The sequence below is a fragment of the Hyperolius riggenbachi genome, chromosome 7 (assembly GCF_040937935.1).
Source record: "Hyperolius riggenbachi isolate aHypRig1 chromosome 7, aHypRig1.pri, whole genome shotgun sequence".
In the NCBI taxonomy this organism is placed as follows: domain Eukaryota; kingdom Metazoa; phylum Chordata; class Amphibia; order Anura; family Hyperoliidae; genus Hyperolius; species Hyperolius riggenbachi.
In genome coordinates, this window is record NC_090652.1 from 68,295,437 (window position 1) to 68,315,906 (window position 20,470).

General features: G+C 45.0%; 1 protein-coding gene across 1 annotated transcript in view; it reads right to left on the reverse strand.

Annotated features, from left to right (window-relative positions):
- The window catches only part of LOC137526046 (uromodulin-like), a 121,399-nt gene that overhangs the window by 92,346 nt on the left and 8,583 nt on the right, over positions 1–20,470 (reverse strand). Inside the window, exon 5 of the mRNA XM_068247257.1 lies at positions 15,203–15,405. Within this exon, the coding sequence (XP_068103358.1) occupies positions 15,203–15,405 (203 nt within the window). The remainder of the gene's footprint in view (positions 1–15,202; positions 15,406–20,470) is intronic.

The window sequence follows — 20,470 nt, forward strand, 5'->3', positions numbered from 1 at the left end:
GTTTATTTGGGCTATTTCAATGCTAGTGATGCTGACGTACATAAATCTCAGCCATGGCCGTTAGCAACGTCTGAATTTCACGAAATGTCTCATGCAGGTAGAAGACATATTGTTAGACTTGGATTCCAAAGATGGGGTCCCTACATCTCTGCAAACCAGAGTTACAGGGGTGCAGAATTGGTAAAATCCCCCATAGGCTTTCATTGCCTCCCTATTTCACTTTCCAAAATCTCACATCTTTTCAAAGGGCAATTGCTCAGCAGTGGCAAATTTTCTAGCATTGTAGGGACCCTTAGGGGGAACACGACTGGTGAGTTTCGGGCCCCTAGGCCAAAGAGGTCATAGCCTAGGGTCACAAAAACCTGTTTATTTGGGCTATTTCAATGCTAGTGATGCTGACGTACATAAATCTCAGCCATGGCCGTTAGCAACGTCTGAATTTCACGAAATGTCTCATGCAGGTAGAAGACATATTGTTAGACTTGGATTCAAAAGATGGGGTCCCTACATCTCTGCAAACCAGAGTTACAGGGGTGCAAAATTGGTAAAATCCCCTGTAGGCTTTCATTGCCTCCCTATTTCACTTTACAAAATCTCACATCTTTTCAAAGGGCAATTGCTCAGCAGTGGCAAATTTTCTAGCATTGTAGGGACCCTTAGGGGGAACATGACTGGTGAGTTTCGGGCCCCTAGGCCGAAGAGGTCATAGCCTAGGGTCACAAAAACCTGTTTATTTGGGCTATTTCAATGCTAGTGATGCTGACGTACATAAATCTCAGCCATTACCGTTAGCAACGTCTGAATTTCACGAAATGTCTCATGCAGGTAGAAGACATATTGTTAGACTTGGATTCCAAAGATGGGGTCCCTACATCTCTGCAAACCAGAGTTACAGGGGTGCAAAATTGGTAAAATCCCCCATAGGCTTTTATTGCCTCCCTATTTCACTTTCCAAAATCTCACATCTTTTCAAAGGGCAATTGCTCAGCAGTGGCAAATTTTCTAGCATTGTAGGGACCCTTAGGGGGAACATGACTGGTGAGTTTCGGGCCCCTAGGCCAAAGAGGTCATAGCCTAGGGTCACAAAAACCTGTTTATTTGGACTATTTCAATGCTAGTGATGCTGACGTACATAAATCACAGCCATGGCCGTTAGCAACGTCTGAATTTCACGAAATGTCTCATGCAGGTAGAAGACATATTGTTAGACTTGGATTCCAAAGATGGGGTCCCTACATCTCTGCAAACCAGAGTTACAATGGTGCAAAACTGGTAAAATCCCCCATAGGCTTTCATTGCCTCCCTATTTCACTTTCCAAAATCTCACATCTTTTCAAAGGGCAATTGCTCAGCAGTGGCAAATTTTCTAGCATTGTAGGGACCCTTAGGGGGAACATGACTGGTGAGTTTCGGGCCCCTAGGCCGAAGAGGTCATAGCCTAGGGTCACAAAAACCTGTTTATTTGGGCTATTTCAATGCTAGTGATGCTGACGTACATAAATCTCAGCCATGGCCGTTAGCAACGTCTGAATTTCACGAAATGTCTCATGCAGCTAGAAGACATATTGTTAGACTTGGATTCCAAAGATGGGGTCCCTACATCTCTGCAAACCAGAGTTACAGGGGTGCAAAATTAGTAAAATCCCCCATAGGCTTTCATTGCCTCCCTATTTCACTTTCCACAATCTCACATCTTTTCAAAGGGCAATTGCTCAGCAGTGGCAAATTTTCTAGCATTGTAGGGACCCTTAGGGGGAATATGACTGGTGAGTTTCGGACCCCTAGGCCGAAGAGGTCATAGCCTAGGGTCACAAAAACCTGTTTATTTGGGCTATTTCAATGCTAGTGATGCTGACGTACATAAATCTCAGCCATGGCCGTAAGCAACGTCTGAATTTCACGAAATGTCTCATGCAGGTAGAAGACATATTGTTAGACTTGGATTCCAAAGATGGGGTCCCTACATCTCTGCAAACCAGAGTTACAGGGGTGCAAAATTGGTAAAATCCCCCATAGGCTTTCATTGCCTCCCTATTTCACTTTCCAAAATCTCACATCTTTTCAAAGGGCAATTGCTCAGCAGTGGCAAATTTTCTAGCATTGTAGGGACCCTTAGGGGGAACATGACTGGTGAGTTTCGGGCCCCTAGGCCGAAGAGGTCATAGCCTAGGGTCACAAAAACCTGTTTATTTGGGCAATTTCAATGGTGGCGAGTCTGACGTACATAAATCTCAGCAATGGCCGTTAGCAACGTCTGAATCTCACGAAATGTCTCATGCAGGTAGAAGACATATTGTTAGACTTGAATTCCAAAGATGTAGAGACCCCATCTTTGGAATTCAAGTCTAACAATATGTCTTCTACCTGCATGAGACATTTCGTGAGATTCAGACGTTGCTAACGGCCATTGCTGAGATTTATGTACGTCAGACTCGCCACCATTGAAATTGCCCAAATAAACAGGTTTTTGGGACCCTAGGCTATGACCTCTGCGGCCTAGGGGCCCAAAACTCACCAGTCATGTTCCCCCTAAGGATCCCTACAATGCTAGAAAATTTGCCACTGCTGAGCAATTGCCCTTTGAAAAGATGTGAGATTTTGGAAAGTGAAATAGGGAGGCAATGAAAGCCTATGGGGGATTTTACCAATTTTGCACCCCTGTAACTCTGGTTTGCAGAGATGTAGGGACCCCATCTTTGGAATCCAAGTCTAACAATATGTCTTCTACCTGCATGAGACATTTCGTGAAATTCAGACGTTGCTAACGGCCATGGCTGAGATTTATGTACGTCAGCATCACTAGCATTGAAATAGCCCAAATAAACAGGTTTTTGTGACCCTAGGCTATGACCTCTTCGGCCTATGGGCCCGAAACTCACCAGTCATGTTCCCCCTAAGGGTCCCTACAATGCTAGAAAATTTGCCACTGCTGAGCAATTGCCCTTTGAAAAGATGTGAGATTTTGGAAAGTGAAATAGGGAGGCAATGAAAGCCTATGGGGAATTTTACCAATTTTGCACCCCTGTAACTCTGGTTTGCAGAGATGTAGGGACCCCATCTTTGGAATCCAAGTCCAACAATATGTCTTCTACCTGCAATTCAGACGTTGCTAACGGCCATGGCTGAGATTTATGTACGTCAGCATCACTACCATTGAAATTGCCCAAATAAACAGGTTTTTGTGACCCTAGGCTATGACCTCTTCGGCCTAGGACTGCATTGAACGCGACCCACGCATTGTGCGCATTCTGGACAACACCAATTACTAGGTTTATACCCTTCTGGATCCACGGTACAAACACAATGTTCCAAAACTGCTTGATGAAAGAGTCAGACAGGTCAAAATGGAAGAATACCAGCAGGCCCTTGTGGAGACTTTAGAGAGGAGATTGACATCCTCCCCCTCCTCTAGCCAGTTGTACGCCGACAGACTGACTTCCGCAAACCCAGGACGACCAGGAGGGCAGCAAACAACACAAGCCGCAGCTAGTGCCCAAAAGGGAATGGTATCGGCAGTGTCCTTGGAGTGGGAAAATTTTCTGACACCCATGCAGCAGCACACAGAACAGCAAGCGTGCAGATCCACATCCAACACCGATCGCCTGGAGAAGATGGTCAAGGACTACATGTCAGATGGCATAGCTGTGTTGAACAATCCATCTGCACCCTTCAACTATTGGGTATCGAAGCTAGACACCTGGCACGAACTGGCAATGTACGCAATAGAGGTGCTGGCTTGCCCGGCAGCCAGCGTTATGTCGGAACGCTGTTTCAGTGCTGCCGGAGGCATCGTCACAGATCGGCGTATCCGCCTCTCCACAGAAAATGCAGACCGTCTGACTCAAATTAAAATGAATCAATCCTGGATTGGAAACGACTACGCAACACTCCCGGACCCCAACCACGTAACATGAACAATGAACATCTGTGATGGGTTAGCGTTTCCGGTCCCTGTTTATTGAACCTCTCATCTGTATTACATTTATGACTGCATGGCGACAAAATGCAAATTGCTATCCGCACGCTTCTTGTCCTCATGCAAGGCCTGGGTTGTTGTGTCTCAAAGCGTGGCCTTCTCCTCCTGCGCCACCCTCCTCCTGTTCCATCACGTGTGCTGCTGCTGGGTTAGCGTTAGTGGTCCCTTTTCCTGGAACCTCTTATCTGTATTACATTTATGTCTGCATGCCGACAAAAAGCATGTTACCTGTGCAAAGAAAACAGACATTTCCCGCATTTAAAAGACAGTTTTCCCTTTGAAACTTTAAAATCGATTTTCTCAAAAACTATAAGCTCTTTATGCTAAAAAAAATTTCCCTCTTGTACCCACTCCCAAGGTGCACATACCCTGTAAATTTGGGGTATGTAGCATGTAAGGAGGCTTTACAAAGCACGAAAGTTCGGGTCCCCATTGACTTCCATTATGTTCGGAGTTCAGCTCGAACACCCGAACATCGCGGCCATGTTCGGCCTGTTCGGCCCGAACCCGAACATCTAGATTTTCGCCCAACACTAGTGGCCATGCAACCATTCCTGCTAATCTAAAGCTTACTTGTGGCTTACAACACATTGGCTTAAAGGGAACCTAAACTGAGAAGGATATGGATTTTTTCCTTTTAAAATAATACCAGCTGCCTGACTCTCCTGCTGATCATGTGCCTCTAATACTTTTAGCCACAGCCCCTGAACAAGTATGCAGATCAGGTGCTCTGACTGACGTCAGACTGGATTAGCTACATGCTTGTTTCAGGTTTGTGATTCAGCCACAACTGCAGCCAAAGAGATCAGCAGGACTGCCAGGCAACTGGTATTGATTAACAGGAAACATGCATATCCCTCTCAGTTTATGTTCCCTTTAAGACTTTACCAAATCCAATGCTCCAATATGGGGAAGCTTCTCTGTTTGCTGTGTTTTTTGTGTGTGTGTGGTGTAGTAAGCAACAAGTAAGCTTTAGATTAGCAGGAATGGTTGCATGGTCACCTAGCTTTTCATCCTTCCCATTGCCCTGGAATCTTCCAGACTTCAAATTCAGCATGTCGTGTTGGTGGTATAGTGGTGAGCATAACTGCCTTTCAAGCAGTTGACCTGGGTTCGATTCCTGGCCAATGTGTGTGAGCTTGTTTTTGACAGCCTACAAATCCCTGGAAGACGAGAGAGAGAGAGAGAGAGATTTATTGTGATTGGTGAATAAAATCCGCTATAGCTCTATGGCAATTCCATTCCGGTGCGATGGAACGGAATCATCAAACTCCGTCCGGAATCGCGGAAAACGGAATTCCGCGGAACACGGTGAGCATCCCTAAGTTTCACTTACCTCGGGCCAGGGGCGTAACTAGAAATTACTGGCCCCCCCTGTGAATCTTTCGATGGGCCACCCTCCACTTGCAAACATGGTATACAGAAATCCAACAGACTAGTGTGCTCCCAGCCTTAGCTTATTACACTCACTCTGTCCATCTCTGATGGAGCAGACCTGGCTCTGCAGACTTCTCCAGCATCAATACAGTACAGAGCACTTGGGGAGGGCTAGTGTAGTTGGGGGATGGGCGCTGTACACAAGAACCTGCTGCAAACTGAATAGGGACTGTCTACAAATCTTTGTCTGCAAAAGTTTGTATGGTTCCTTATCAGTGGCTGAGCAGAGGCAGTCATTAGCACAATTGTGCGGACAACAGAAAGCTTTTTCTCTCTGTGCCCTTAGTGGTCAGTGTCTCAGGACAGGGAAAATAAACTTCTTCCCCCATGGGGCCCCCTGCTGCTTCTCGGCCCCCTGCAGCTGCATCCCTTGCAGGATCTATTGTTACGCCCCTGCCTCGGGCTTCTGCCAGCCTCTTGCAGCCTTCCTGTACCGCGCCGGTCCTCCACAATCCTCCATTCTCCCTCTGCCAGCTAGTTTCGTTACTATTACTGCTAATAGCGCAGGACACTATAGCGGGCTGGAATGCGAAGAAAGATACGTGTAGCCTGGGGCATGCAGGCGCAGTTGCCGTCTACTTACAAGTCGACAGTAATAAAACTATTACGGCGGGAGAACGGGGGGATCGTGGGGGACTGGTGCGGGACAGGACGGCTGCTGGGGGCTTGAGAAATCCCCAGGTAAGTGAAACTGTTTGTTTTTACAGGAATCTTCAGTTCCACTTTAAGTAGTTGTGGCTTCCCTAGATACAAAAATTTAAATAGTCATATGTCTTAATATTAAAGGATATTAAAGAATATTAAAGAAAATATGTAAAAATGTATAGCAAGCCCAAGCAGAACATCTTTTTAAGTACTGCTGGAGCTGCCCTTTGGTCCCTTAACAAACCAATGGGATTCCTCCTCCTGAGGGAGGATTCCATTGGTTTGTTAAAGTGAACCTCCGGACTAAAAATCGACTCAGCAGCACTGAAAAGGCTTGGTGTTTCTTTAACAGTTTCACAGCATCAGAACTTTGTTTCTCTTACCCAAGCCTCATTTTTAGCTGCACAGAAGAAAACTGCCCGGGCTTTTTTCCCCTGATGCTGTGCAAAGCATGATGGTATTTCTGATGTTGTTGTTCTCGTTATGCTGTTTTGGTGCAATTTTTTTTTTTTTTTTTACAGTTTGAATTTGACATTTGAAGCCAAGCGTGTGCAGCTGGGAGGGGTAATCAGGACACGGGACAGTTGGAACTGTGTCTCATGCTCCCTGTCACCTCCTTTCAACCAAAAAGATGGCTGCCCCATGACAAAGATGGCAGCCCCCATGAATCACAAACATTTGCCTGTTCTTTTAAAAGAGGGTGGGTAAGAGATTACATTACCTATCTATTCTAATTAACATAACTAATGTAACTTGATGACAGTGTGTTTGTTTAGGCTGAAGTTCCCATTTAAAGGGACTCCGAGCTCACCTAAAAAATAAAAGTTGTACTCACCCGGGGCTTTCTCCAGCCCAGTGCTGGTCGGGAGGTCCCACGACGACGTCCTGGCTCCTCTCCTAGTCCCCGCTCCGGAATGGCTGACCGGCCGCAGCCCGGGCGACACTCGGCCGAGTGTCGGGCTGCTCATTCCGCGTATGATGCGGCTGACATCACATGCCGGCCGCCTCGTGCCATCACGTCGGCCGGCGTGAAAGTACTGCGCATGCGCGATTAAAGCGCGCATGCGCCATACTGCCACGCCGGGCGCCGTGATGACGCGAGGCGGCCGGCGTGTGACGTCAGCCGCGTCATACGCGGAAGGAGCAGCCCGACACTCGGCCGAGTGTCGCCCGGGCTGCGGCCGGTCAGCCATTCCGGAGCGGGGACTAGGAGAGGAGCCAGGACGTCGTCGTGGGACCTCCCGACCAGCACTGGGCTGGAGAAAGCCCCTGGTGAGTACAACTTTTATTTTTTAGGTGAGCTCGGAGTCCCTTTAAAGTACCAAAGATGCTTTGCAGGGGGCTTGCTATAGTTTAGTATAGCAAGTGCCTGCGCCACATGTGGCTGCTCTTCATCGCTTATCAAGTATCTTCAATCAAAATAACAAGAGGATATTGGCATGGCACATTTCTGAGGATGTTGTCATGGCACATTTCTGAGGATGTTGGCATGGAACATTTCTGAGGATGTTGACATGGGAATAATCAAAGATACGTATTTCTGGTTCATTGATAAAGGACTTAAAGCTGAACTGAAATATGTAAAAAAAAAAAGAAAAAGATTTTCACTTACCTGTGGCTTCTGCCAGCTCCCTGCAGCCTCCCTGTGCCGTGCCATCTCTGAATGATCCTCTGGTCCCCTGCCATGGCTCACTTTCAGTTTCACAAGTTGATGTCCACTGCGCCTGCATGGCCCTGGTTGCGCACATCCCTATTGGTGTTCTCCTCGCCGAGAGCGTCCTGCGCAGGCACAGTAAGAGGTTTTCTCATAATGTGCCTGCACAGGATGTTGCTGATGACGGGAGCGCAAATGAGTATGTGTGCGGCCAGGGGTGCACAGGCACAATTAATCTTGACTGCAAAGACGGAGGAACTGAAAGTGAGCCGCGTCGGTGGACTGGAGGATCATTCAGAGATGGCGCGGGACAGGGAGGCTTCAGGGCGGTGGCAGAAGCCCCAGGTAAGTGAAAATCTTTTTTTAGGCATATTTTTTTAGTTCTGCTTTAATTCATGGTTGTCTTTTTATATAACTTTTGACACTTTGTTGAAATAAGGGTAGCCCTATATCAAATCTACCTGGGGAGGGGACAAGCATTTGAATTACCTAACACCCCTCTCCCCCCCATCTTTCTGTTTTTAAGGAAGAAAAAAAAATGCATACAGTGATATTTCAGCACTGGCATTGATACATTTATTTTAACTTTTTACTGTTACTATATACTGACTGTTTTGGTGATGTCATATAAGGGTAATATATAGGGATGGTCGGAAAATGCTCAATTTCCAATTTTCCATTTTTCCTATTTACAATTTTCAAGGAGTATTTTATTAGTAATTTTTAGCAACAGATAATGTAAGAAATGCAGGAAAAAAAATCAGAAAAACATAAATCGGAAAAACTGAAAATCAGTCTTGTTATTGGTCTAAAATTAATATTTTGCAGAAAAAACCTGTATCCTCTGATTGGCCCAATACTTACGAGGTCTGTGATTGGTAAATCCAATTTCCGTGGTACTCCGATTTCTGTTATGCAAATTCTGATCGGAAATGGCGATTTCCGATCGTAAGTGCAGAAATTTCAATTCCGAGGAATCCGAATGAGCATCCCTAGTAATTTACAACAATTTGTACATCAGAAAATCATCTTTGTGTAGGTCATTTCCGGGGACTGCTTTTGTAGGATAGCGTACACATCCAATTTTGATTGGCCAATGACTGCCTAATTTTACCATTCCATGTAGTATGAGAGCCAACAGATTTATTATACTAGGAACAGATTGTGTAGGCAAGCTCATATACTTCATGGAAGTGGTAAAATTGGCCAACCAATGGTCAATCAAAGTAGGATGTGTGTACACACCCTAAGGACCCAAGAACAAAGAAAACTTAGCAAATCCGTAATTTGGAGGTGTCTAGTTCAAAACCTGTTGATAAGAGAGTCAAAGCTGTCAAATAAATAATACCTACTGTAAGTGGCAGTGACATGGGATAGAAATAGAGATTTTGGAGTGCATTTCACTGTGGGCCAAATTTATATCTTATCTCTATATCTTGTACAGCAGAAGAGATTGGCAGCGCTTCCAGACAGACACTGCACCCGAATTAACTACCTGCATAGATGTGCAGAGTTTGAAATAATTGGCAAATTACACAACTTGCATTCAAAACAGCTACAGCAAAGGAGGGCAAAAATATCTATATACTGCATTTTATATGTATGCGTACACATGTATATTACTTTTTTTTGTGATGGTGGATCTTTTGACATGCTCTGACTTATGGAAAGGTAATCGCCATCTAATCATAGAATGGGCATCATCATCTAACATTTAGGACAAGTGGCTCATTTCTACCTTGAGCCAGAGAATGCAGGGGTAACTACTTTACCATTCAGAGTCCCAGGTATATAGAGGTTTTTAACCATCTGGGGACCGCCTAATGCCGATGGGCGTGGCCACAGCAGCAGCCCCAGGACTGCCTAAAGCCGATTGGCATCAAGTCCTGGGGCCGCAGTTTCCCAGAGAACGACCGCGCACATGCGCGATCGTTCCCTGCCACTTCACGTTATTAGCCTGCTAGCCGCCGATCGCTGTTTGTAAACGAAAGGGGAAAGAAATCCCCTTTGTTTACGACTTAACCATTAAAGTCGGCAGTTTTTAAATGTGCATTTTTTTTTCCTTTTAAACTTTAAAATCAATTTTTTCAAAAACTATAAGGCCGATTTGAAATTTTTTTTTCCTCTTGTAGCCACTGGGGGCCACTACAAGCTCTGGGGCCCTGGGGCAGCTGCTCCCTTTGCCTCTATGGTAGCGCCGGCCCTGAGGGAAGGGGAGGGAGGAGGGAGGGAGAGAGAGCCTCATAGAGGCTGAGAAAAAAAAAAAAAAACGGCCACAGCGATCGAATTTTACAAGGTTTTATCAACATTTTCCTGACATAAATTACTGATGACTAGGCATTAGTTTATGGTGAAACTTGAAATTTTCGGTTTGCGAACACGAATTTGCTGCAAACGTTTGCGAACTACTAAACCGCCATAAACCTCAATGGGCAGGCAAATTCTAAAACCTAAAGGGACTGTTTCTGGCCACAAAAGTGATGGAAAAGTTGTTTCAAGGGGCCTAACACCTGGACCGTGGCATGCCGGAGGGGGATTCATGCCAAAAGTCCCACCAAAAGTTACGTAGTAGACCTAGAGTCGTGTTTTAATCTCTAAAGGGCAGAAATCATATTACATTCCTAAATTTCTGGAATAAAGTGCTTTAAAACGTCCAGTATGTGTACACGTCAATCAGGTATTGTAAGTCCTAGGTTCTCGTGTGGTACGCATACCCCAGGGGGTACGTCTGATGGTTCCAGGGGGTACTCAGGCTTGATATACTTAATCAAGAATAACAGATTTAGAGTTTTAGAAAATGATAAACCTTATTTAACCAATTGACCACTGAGGGTTTTTACCCCTTTAGTCAAAGCAATTTTCACCTGTCAGTGCTCCTCCCATTCTTTCGCCAATAACTTAATCACAAATAATCACAACAACATGATCTATACCTTGTTTTTTTCGCCACCAATTAGGCTTTCTTTAGGAGGTACATTATGCTAAGAATTATTTTATTCTAAACACATTTTAATTGGAATAATAAGAAAAAAATGGAAAAAAAAACATTATTTCTCAGATTTTGGCCATTATAGTGTTTTATTCTAACATTCTACTGTGGATAAAACCCACACATTTTATTTGTCCATTTCTCCCGGTTATTGCAATGTTTAAAATTATTCCTTAGGACAATGTATGGCGCCAATATTTTATTTGGAAATAAAGGTGCATTTTTTAAGTTTTGCATCCATCACTATTTATAAGCCCACAAATTAAAAATTAACAGTTATATACCCACTTGACATAAATATTAAAAAAGTTCAGTTCTTAAGGCAACTATTTATGTATTTTTTTTAAATGCAATTTATATATATATACAGTGGGTTGCAAAAGTATTCGGCCCCCTTGACGTTTTCCACATTTTGTCACATTACTGCAACAAACATGAATCAATTTTATTGGAATTCCATGTGAAAGACCAACACAAAGTGGTGTACACGTGAGAAGTGGAACGGAAATCATACATGATTCCAAACATTTTTTTACAAATAAATAACTGCAAAGTGGTGTGTGCATAATTATTCGGCCCCCTTTGATCTGAGCGCAGTCAGTTGCCTATAGACATTGCCTGATGAGTGCTAATGACTATAGAGAGTGCACCTGTGTGTAACCTAATGTCAGTACAAATACAGCTGCTCTGTGAGGGCCTCAGAGGTTGTCTAAGAGAATATTGGGAGCAACAACACCGTGAAGTCCAAAGAACACACAAGACAGGTCAGGGATCAAGTTATTGAGAAATTTAAAGCAGGCTTAGGCTACAAAAAGATTTCCAAAGCCTTGAACATCCCACGGAGCACTGTTCAAGCGATCATTCAGAAATGGAAGGAGTATGGCACAACTGTAAACCTACCAAGACAAGGCCATCCACCTAAACTCACAGGCCGCACAAGGAGAGCGCTGATCAGAAATGCAGTCAAGAGGCCCATGGTGACTCTGGACGAGCTGCAGAGATCTACGGCTCAGGTGGGAGACTCTGTCCATAGGACAACTATTAGTCATGCACTGTACAAAGTTGGCCTTTATGGAAGAGTGGCAAGAAGAAAGGTATTGTTAACAGGAAGCATAAGAAGTCCCGTTTGCAGTTTGCCACAAGCCATGTGGGGGACACAGCAACCATGTGGAAGAAGGTGCTCTGGTCAGATGAGACCAAAATGGAACTTTTTGGCCAAAATGCAAAACGCTATGTGTGGCGGAAAACTAACACTGCACATTACTCAGAACACACAATCCCCACTGTCAAATATGGTGGTGGCAGCATCATGCTCGGGGGGTGCATCTCTTCAGCAGGGACAGGGAAGCTGGTCAGAGTTGATGGGAAGATGGATGGAGCCAAATGCAGGGCAAACTTGGAAGAAAAGCTCTTGGAGACTGCAAAAGACTTGAGACTGGGGCGGAGGTTCACCTTCCAGCAGGACAATGACCCTAAACATAAAGCCAGGGCAACAATGGAATGGTTTAAAACAAAACCTATCCATGTGTTAGAATTGCCCAGTCAAAGTCCAGATCTAAATCCAATCGAGAATCTGTGGCAAGATCAGAAAACTGCTGTTCACAAACGCTGTCCATCTAATCTGACTGAGCTGGAGCTGTTTTCCAAAGAAGAATGGGCAAGGATTTCAGTCTCTAGATGTGCAAAGCTGGTAGAGACATACCCTAAAAGACTGGCAGCTGTAATTGCAACAAAAGGTGGTTCTACAAAGTATTGACTCAGGGGGCTGGATAATTACGCACACCCCACTTTGCAGTTATTTATTTGTAAAAAATGTTTGGAATGATGTATGATTTTCGATCCACTTCTCACATGTACACCACTTTGTATTGGTCTTTCACGTAGAATTCCAATAAAATCGATGCATGTTTGTGGCAGTAATATGACAAAATGTGGAAAACTTCAAGGGGGCTGAATACTTTTGCAACCCACTGTATATATATATATATATATATATATATATATATATATATATATATATATATATATATATATATATATATATAAAATGTTTGAGTACTATGAGGCAGTGTGGGCGGGAAATAGTTAGTTTTAAATGCAAGTGTAGGAATTTTTATTAAATAAAATATGTTGTAATGTAGTTTTACTATTTGGTCACAAGATGTCCTCAGTCATAATTTCCGATTCACGTCCGTAAGGACGTGAATCGGAAATAATGCGTGGCAGTGTAACAGACGGAAGATACAATGACGCAGGCATCTAATAGACGCCGGCATTCATTGACTCGAGGACTCAGATTTATGAATGGGAACTGCATTCCCATTCATTAATGTCCCTTCTAACCGGCGGTAACGGTAGCGTACGTACTCCCATTGAGTAATTGGGACTTCAGGTGAAGTTTTCCAGGGTGTGATTATACTGGACCTGGTGCAATAAGTAGTTAAACAACACTGAATTAGTATTTTAGCTGATTAAAACAATAGTAAATCTTTGGAAAATGTTTAGAACCAATTATCATGTACTACGATTAAATATATATTTTTCAAGGGCAGGGGCGTAAATTGGTCCCACCGGGCCCCCCTGCAGAAATTCTGAGCGCCCCCCCCCCCCTGGGGCCCGCTCTGGTCGTGTTGGGGGGCTGGAGGGGTTGCAGCATGAGGGGAGAGCTTGGTGGCATGTCGGCGAGGAGGAGGGAAGGTCCCCCCCTCACTTCGGGCTCCCCCCTCTGCGCTCCCCTCCAGCATTGAATAAAGTGTATGCAGGCGGCGGGGCAGCGGCAGATACATACCTTCCGTGCACTCCGGCGCGGATGCTTCTCCCTCCAGTGTCTGACGTGACTTCCTTTATACAGGAAGTCGCTTCAGAGGCTAGAAAGAGTAACATCCACGCTGGAGCGCACGGAAGGTATGTATCTGCCGCAGCCTCGCTGCCTGTATACCCAGTATTCAATGCTGGAGGGGAGCGCAGAGGGGAGAACCCGAGGTAAGGGACCGTCTCCCCTCCCTGCCGACATGCCAGCTCTCCACTCATGCTGCGACCTCTCTCCATCCCCCCAAAACGGCCCGGAGTGGGCCCCCCCCCCACGGGGGCAGGGGCTGCAGGCCCTATTGTTACGCCAGTGTTCAAGGGGTACTTGTGATAATGTTTACTATGCTAGGGGGTACTTGGTGAGTACAGGGTTTTAAAAGGGGTACATACCAATACAATGTTGAGAAACACTGGTGTAAGGGTTAGGCCCAGTTCACACATGAAATTGTACATTTACCGCACTACAAACAACCGAAAAAGAGCATTAGTGATAATGTCAGGTGAGTGAATTATTGTTTTTACTAGTTGACACCTCCAGGATGTAAATGTTAGTCCTCTCAGCGGCAATCTTTGTGTAGTGTAGTGTATTGTTTGCCATGCTTGTGCGCAGGTTCGGGGGAGTGCAGGTGATTGCGATTTCCAGCCCCTATGGATGGATTGAGGTAGTTCAATGATGTTGTGGAGTGCCCATATCAGAGGAGCATGAGAATGTTACAGCAAGGTTCGTAACAGAAGCAGTAGAAGATGGGGTGTGCTGCTGTGTAAGCTTGTCAACTACTTCTGTGGCATTTTGTGAATTCAAGGTACATGGCCTCTGAACACTGGTCAATATGTAAGGACCTCAGGAAATCCCAGCAGTGACCCCTACAACTCAAAACTCTGTCAGGGAGGAACTGATTGTCACTTCAAGCAGGTAGGATGACAGGTTTATGCTATGTGCAACAATCACCTCAAAATATAGGCCCAGCCAGTGAGGCCTTATGCATGGCAGTAGTAGATATTAGGTGCCAGTAGTGGTGGTGAAGGATTATTTGGTTATCTAGTCAGTGCACTACTAGGACCAGCAGTCCTGTCTCCAACAGTTAACATGTGCACTGGACGCACAAAACAGCAATACAATAGCAAGAAAAACAATGTACCGGCCCTAAAAAAGGCTATTAGCTGTTCAGGACACTGTGGTAGCAGCAAGAATCTGCACTGAGGACACAGAACACAGGCCTAACTAATGCTATCCCTGTCAGCAGTACACTCTCCCTAATCTGCCTAGTCGAGAAGCCAAACACAGACTGCAAAATGGCTGCTGTGCTGACTTTCTGATAAGGGTAGGGGGTCCAGGTGGGAGAGATAGCTGATTGGCTGCCATGTGTCTTCTGACTCTGGAGTGAGGGGTCAATGTTTGGCAAGGAAGAGGTAGAGCTGCCCAATGACAGCTGGCTAGGGACTTTTTTGCAGGAGTGCCTCTCCTGCAATGGATTCCCCTTCCCCAGTAAGATTCCAACAAGCTGCATGTCGGCAATTTTGGGGGGTGACAGCCAGGTGCGTGGGGGGGCAGAGAGCAGTGGTGCTGATGGTAGTTATGATTAATGTTATCTAAAAAAAATAGTAAAAAAAAAAAATAGACCTTACACTTACATTCAAATCTGATGAAAACTTCAAAAATTACACTTGAGAGCAATAATTTCTATCTACATACCCAAAGTATCCCTGAGCAATATCCATTGGTGGGCTTTGTGATGAGACTGATGTAACTTTTATCTTTTCTTAGAATTACTCCTCTGCATGAATTGTCTTTAAGATAGATAGATGAGGAATTATAACCCAACTTCTCCAGAAGACATCGACTGAGAAGAACCTCTATGTATTCCAGGCCACAGGTGACTTGTGGTTTAATGTAACCTGCAATATGAAAAAAATGAATTGACACTACTACCATTTAACATGCAAAAAAGTCATTAATGCCCTTAAAATGACAGCTTTGCCTAAGCTACTATACTTATTCCACTCCCTCCCTATACGGGTGTCACTAGTAAATATTAGGAAGCTACAACACATTTCACTACTTTTATATGGGCTGGCAAACCTCCCCATATAAGATATGCTTATCTGGCCAGGGACAAGACTAGAGGAGGGCTGGGAGCCCCTAAATTTTTCCAGTACTACTATGCCTCCAGGTTGGCCTAGTTGGTCCAATGGTCCACTGCTTCGGGCAGGAGTCGCTGGGTGGACCTGGAGGCCGCTGCCTTGATTTTTCCCTTCCCATTACCCTTACTGCTATGGACTAAACACCCCTGTTTGGATTAATCTCAGGCCCTATCTGTCATCTTGAAGTCATTGGTCATCTGGCGCTCCCTGTCCCGCACACTCAGTCTCTCTAAGCTACATTCTCCTTGGGAGTCGATATTACTGAATGAGGACTTGGAACTTAGTCCTGGAACGTAATTAATGGCTTGGAGGCCATGGTTGGAGTGGGGGTTCCCTTAAAGGAGTTATCAGGCAAAAAAAATGAGTTTCACTTACCTGGGGCTTCTGCGTACATTTTTACGCATTCCCGCTGGTGCAGGAACATTAACACATACATTACGCGTACATTTTTACACATTGAACCACTAACGCGTAAAAACGTATGTGTTAATGTTCCTGCACCAGCGGGAATGCGTAAAAATGTACGCAATGCAGCCCGCCGACCCCGAGGTCGGCAAACACTAAACTTGCTGACGGATGGGGACCAGAGCAGCAGTGAGTGGCTACGACAGCACAGGATGGCTGCATGGGGCTGGAAGAAGCCCCAGGTAAGTGAAACTCATTTTTTTTTGCCTGATAACTCCTTTAAGTTAAAGACTTTATTATTGATGGTCTTATCTTATCTTATGGGAGCAGGTCAGACAGCAATTTATTTTGTGCTCAGCAGAGTTCCTTCGTTACTCTCTTATCTGGCACTTTTTTTTTGCCCAAGTACGCTTGGATCTAGAATTAACCCAGGTGCCTATCTCCTCTGAGTTCCACGCCTACACCCATAAATCCAGTCTAATTTCTATTATGTACTCAGAAATATGGTACTCTACTGACAGACCTAACCCCGGCCATGCATAAGTGGCAAGACAGACACCAATGCTCCTGGTCGACCGAAGACTGGCACTAGATTTTTACAGGCCTGGCCAAATCATCTATTAATAATTAATTGTTCTACCAAGGAATGGGGACTCCTTCCTAATAGAAGTATCTCCCCCACAAGCTCTTGTTTCAGATGGTTTTCCACAAAAATACACCTACTTTAACCAAAATCAGAATGCTCTCCTGGTTCAACTTTGCACTGTAACTAGGTCTATTATAGCCAAAGAGTGAAAATCTACCACGCTAAGTGTGGTGGCCTTAAAGAACAAGGTTCAAAAAATCTACCTGTTGGAAAATATCACCTTCTCCCTTAGCAAGAGAGAGGGCCAATTTTGTAAGATGTGGTCCCCCTGGTCTGAGTGGTGTCTTGCTCATTAGTGATTATGGGTGTATATCAGTTTTCCGGCGTAGGGGCCACTCCAAGTTCTGCATGGGGGGGGGGGGGGGCGCAGCATCACGCGCACCAGTAGCCACTGAGCAGTCATCAAATACTCACTTCGCCACGATCCACGCACTGCGTCTACAAAGTTCTTCCTGTCCTGCGTTCCAACTCACAGTAAGAGCAACCCCTAAGGGGCACTCTTACTGTGAGATGGAACGCAAGTACAGGAATTGCCTATAATTTCCACCTGTTTTTTATCCCATTTGCACAACAGCGTGTGAATCTCCCCTGTTCAAAAAAATAAAGGGAACACTTAAACAACACAATGTAACACTGTAACTCGATTACACACACACACACAGTATTTTTTGGACTGTGGAAAAAAGTCACTGTGTCTTACAGTCCAAATGCAGGGAGTTCCTGACTTTAAGAACGCCTGCCAATAAAAACCTCCAACCTGCCGCAATGTCAGGGACTCCCTGTACTGTGCTCATGGAGAGGAGGACACAGGGGGACAAACGGAGGACACAGAGGGACACAAAGCGGCATAGAGGAGGACAAAAGGGGATACAAAGGGGCATAGAGGAGGACACAAGGAGGACAGAGATGGACACATGAGGACACAGGAGGAGACAGGGAGACACAAGAGGTAGAAGGGGGCATGAGGTACAAAGGGGGCATAATCCACAAGACTCTCCCTTCATCATGGATGCACCAGGTGTAGTATATATATTTTTCCCCTAGTTTTGTTCTCTAAATCTAGGTGCACCTTGTGGTCAGAAGCGTCTTATAGTCTGAAAAATATGATATATATATATATATATATATATATATATATATACACACACACAGTGGCTTGCAAAAGTATTCAGCCCCCTTGTCGTTTTCCATATTTTGTCACATTACTGCCACAAACATAAATCAATTGTATTGGAATTTCACATGAAAGACCAATACAAAGTGGTGTACATGTGAGAAGTGGAACAAAAATCATACATGATTCCAAACATTTTTACCAATTCAATAACTACAAAGTGGGGTGTGCGTAATTATTCAGCACCCTTTGATCTGAGTGCAGTCAGTTGCCCATAGACATTGCCTGATGAGTGCTAATGACTAAATAGAGTGCACCTCTGTGTAATCTAATGTCAGTACAAATACAGCTGCTCTGTGACGGCCTCAGAGGTTGTCTAAGAGAATCTTGGGAGCAACTACACCATGAAGTCCAAAGAACACACCAGACAGGTCAGGGATAAAGTTATTGAGAAATTTAAAGCAGGCTTAGGCTACAAAAAGATTTCCAAAGCCTTGAACATCCCACGGAGCACTGTTCAAGCGATCATTCAGAAATGGAAGGAGTATGGCACAACTGTAAACCTACCAAGACAAGGCCGTCCGCCTAAACTCACAGGCCAAACAAGGAGAGCGCTAATCAGAAATGCAGTCAAGAGGCCCATGGTGACTCTGGACGAGCTGCTGAGATCTACAGCTCAGGTGGGGGAATGTGTCCATAGGACAACTATTAGTCGTGCACTGCACAAAGTTGGCTCTTATGGAAGAGTGACAAGAAGAAAGCCATTGTTAACAGAAAAGCATAAGAAGTCCCGTTTGCAGTTTGCCACAAGTAGTGTTGGGCGAACATCTAGATGTTCGGGTTCGGGCCGAACTGGCCGAACATGGCCGCGATGTTCGGGTGTTCGAGCCGAACTCCGAACATAATGGAAGTCAATGGGGACCCGAACTTTTGTGCTTTGTAAAGCCTCCTTACATGCTACATACCCCAAATTTACAGGATATGTGCACCTTTGGAGTGGGTACAAGAGGGAAAAAAATTTAGCTAAAAGAGCTTATAGTTTTTGAGAAAATCGATTTTAAAGTTTCAAAGGAAAAACTGTCTTTTAAATGCTGGAAATGTCTGTTTTCTTTGCACAGGTAACATGCTTTTTGTCGGCATGCAGTCATAAATGTAATACATATAAGAGGTTCCAGGAAAAGGGACCGGTAACACTAACCCAGCAGCAGCACACGTGATGGAACAGGAGGAGGGTGGCGCAGGAGGAGAAGGCCACGCTTTGAGACACAACAACCCAGGCCTTGCATGAGGACAAGAAGCGTGCGGATAGCAATTTGCATTTTGTCGCCATGCAGTCATAAATGTAATACAGATGAGAGGTTCAATAAACAGGGACCGGAAACGCTAACCCATCACAGATGTTCATTGTTCATGTTACTTGGTTGGGGTCCGGGAGTGTTGCGTAGTCGTTTCCAATCCAGGATTGATTCATTTTAATTTGAGTCAGACGGTCTGCATTTTCTGTGGAGAGGCGGATACGCCGCCGATCTGTGACGATGCCTCCGGCAGCACTGAAACAGCGTTCCGACATAACGCTGGCTGCCGGGCAAGCCAGCACCTCTATTGCGTACATTGCCAGTTTGTGCCAGGTGTCTAGCTTCGATACCCAATACCTGCATGCCGACAAAAAGCATGTTAACTGTGCAAAGAAAACAGACATTTCCCGCATTTAAAAAGACAGTTTTCCCTTTGAAACTTTAAAATCGATTTTCTCAAAAACTATAAGCTCTTTTTGCTATTTTTTTTTTCCTCTTGTACCCACTCCAAAGGTGCACATACCCTGTAAATTTGGGGTATGTAGCATGTAAGGAGGCTTTACAAAGCACAAAAGTTCGGGTCCCCATTGACTTCCATTATGTTCGGAGTTCGGCTCGAACACCTGAACATCGCGGCCATGTTCGTCCCGAACCCGAACATCTAGATGTTCGCCCAACACTACACGTGACCCGTTCGGCCAATCACAGCACTAGCCGAACGTTCGGGTAACGTTCGGCCATGCGCTCTTAGTTCGGCCATATGGCCGAACAGTTTGGCCGAACACCATCAGGTGTTCGGCCGAACTCGAACATCACCCGAACAGGGTGATGTTCTGCAGAACCCGAACAGTGGCGAACACTGTTCGCTCAACACTAGCCACAAGCCATGTGGGGGACACAGCAAACATGTGGAAGAAGGTGCTCTGGTCGGATGAGACCAAAATGGAACTTTTTGGCCAAAATGCAAAACGCTATGTGTGGCGGAAAACTAACACTGTATATCACTCAGAACACACCATCCCGACTGTCAAATATGGTGGTGGCAGCATCATGCTCTGGGGATGCTTCTCTTCAGCAGGGACAGGGAAGCTGGTCAAAGTTGATGGGAAGATGGATGGAGCCAAATACAGTGCAATCTTGGAAGAAAACCTCTTGGAGTCTGCAAAAGACTTGAGACTGGGGCGGAGGTTCACCTTCCAACAGGACAACAACCCTAAACATAAAGCCAGGGCAACAATGGAATGGTTTAAAACAAAACATATCCATGTGTTAGAATGGCCCAATCAAAGTCCAGATCTAAATCCAATCGAGAATCTGTGGCAAGATCTGAAAACTGCTGTTCACAAATGCTGTCCATGT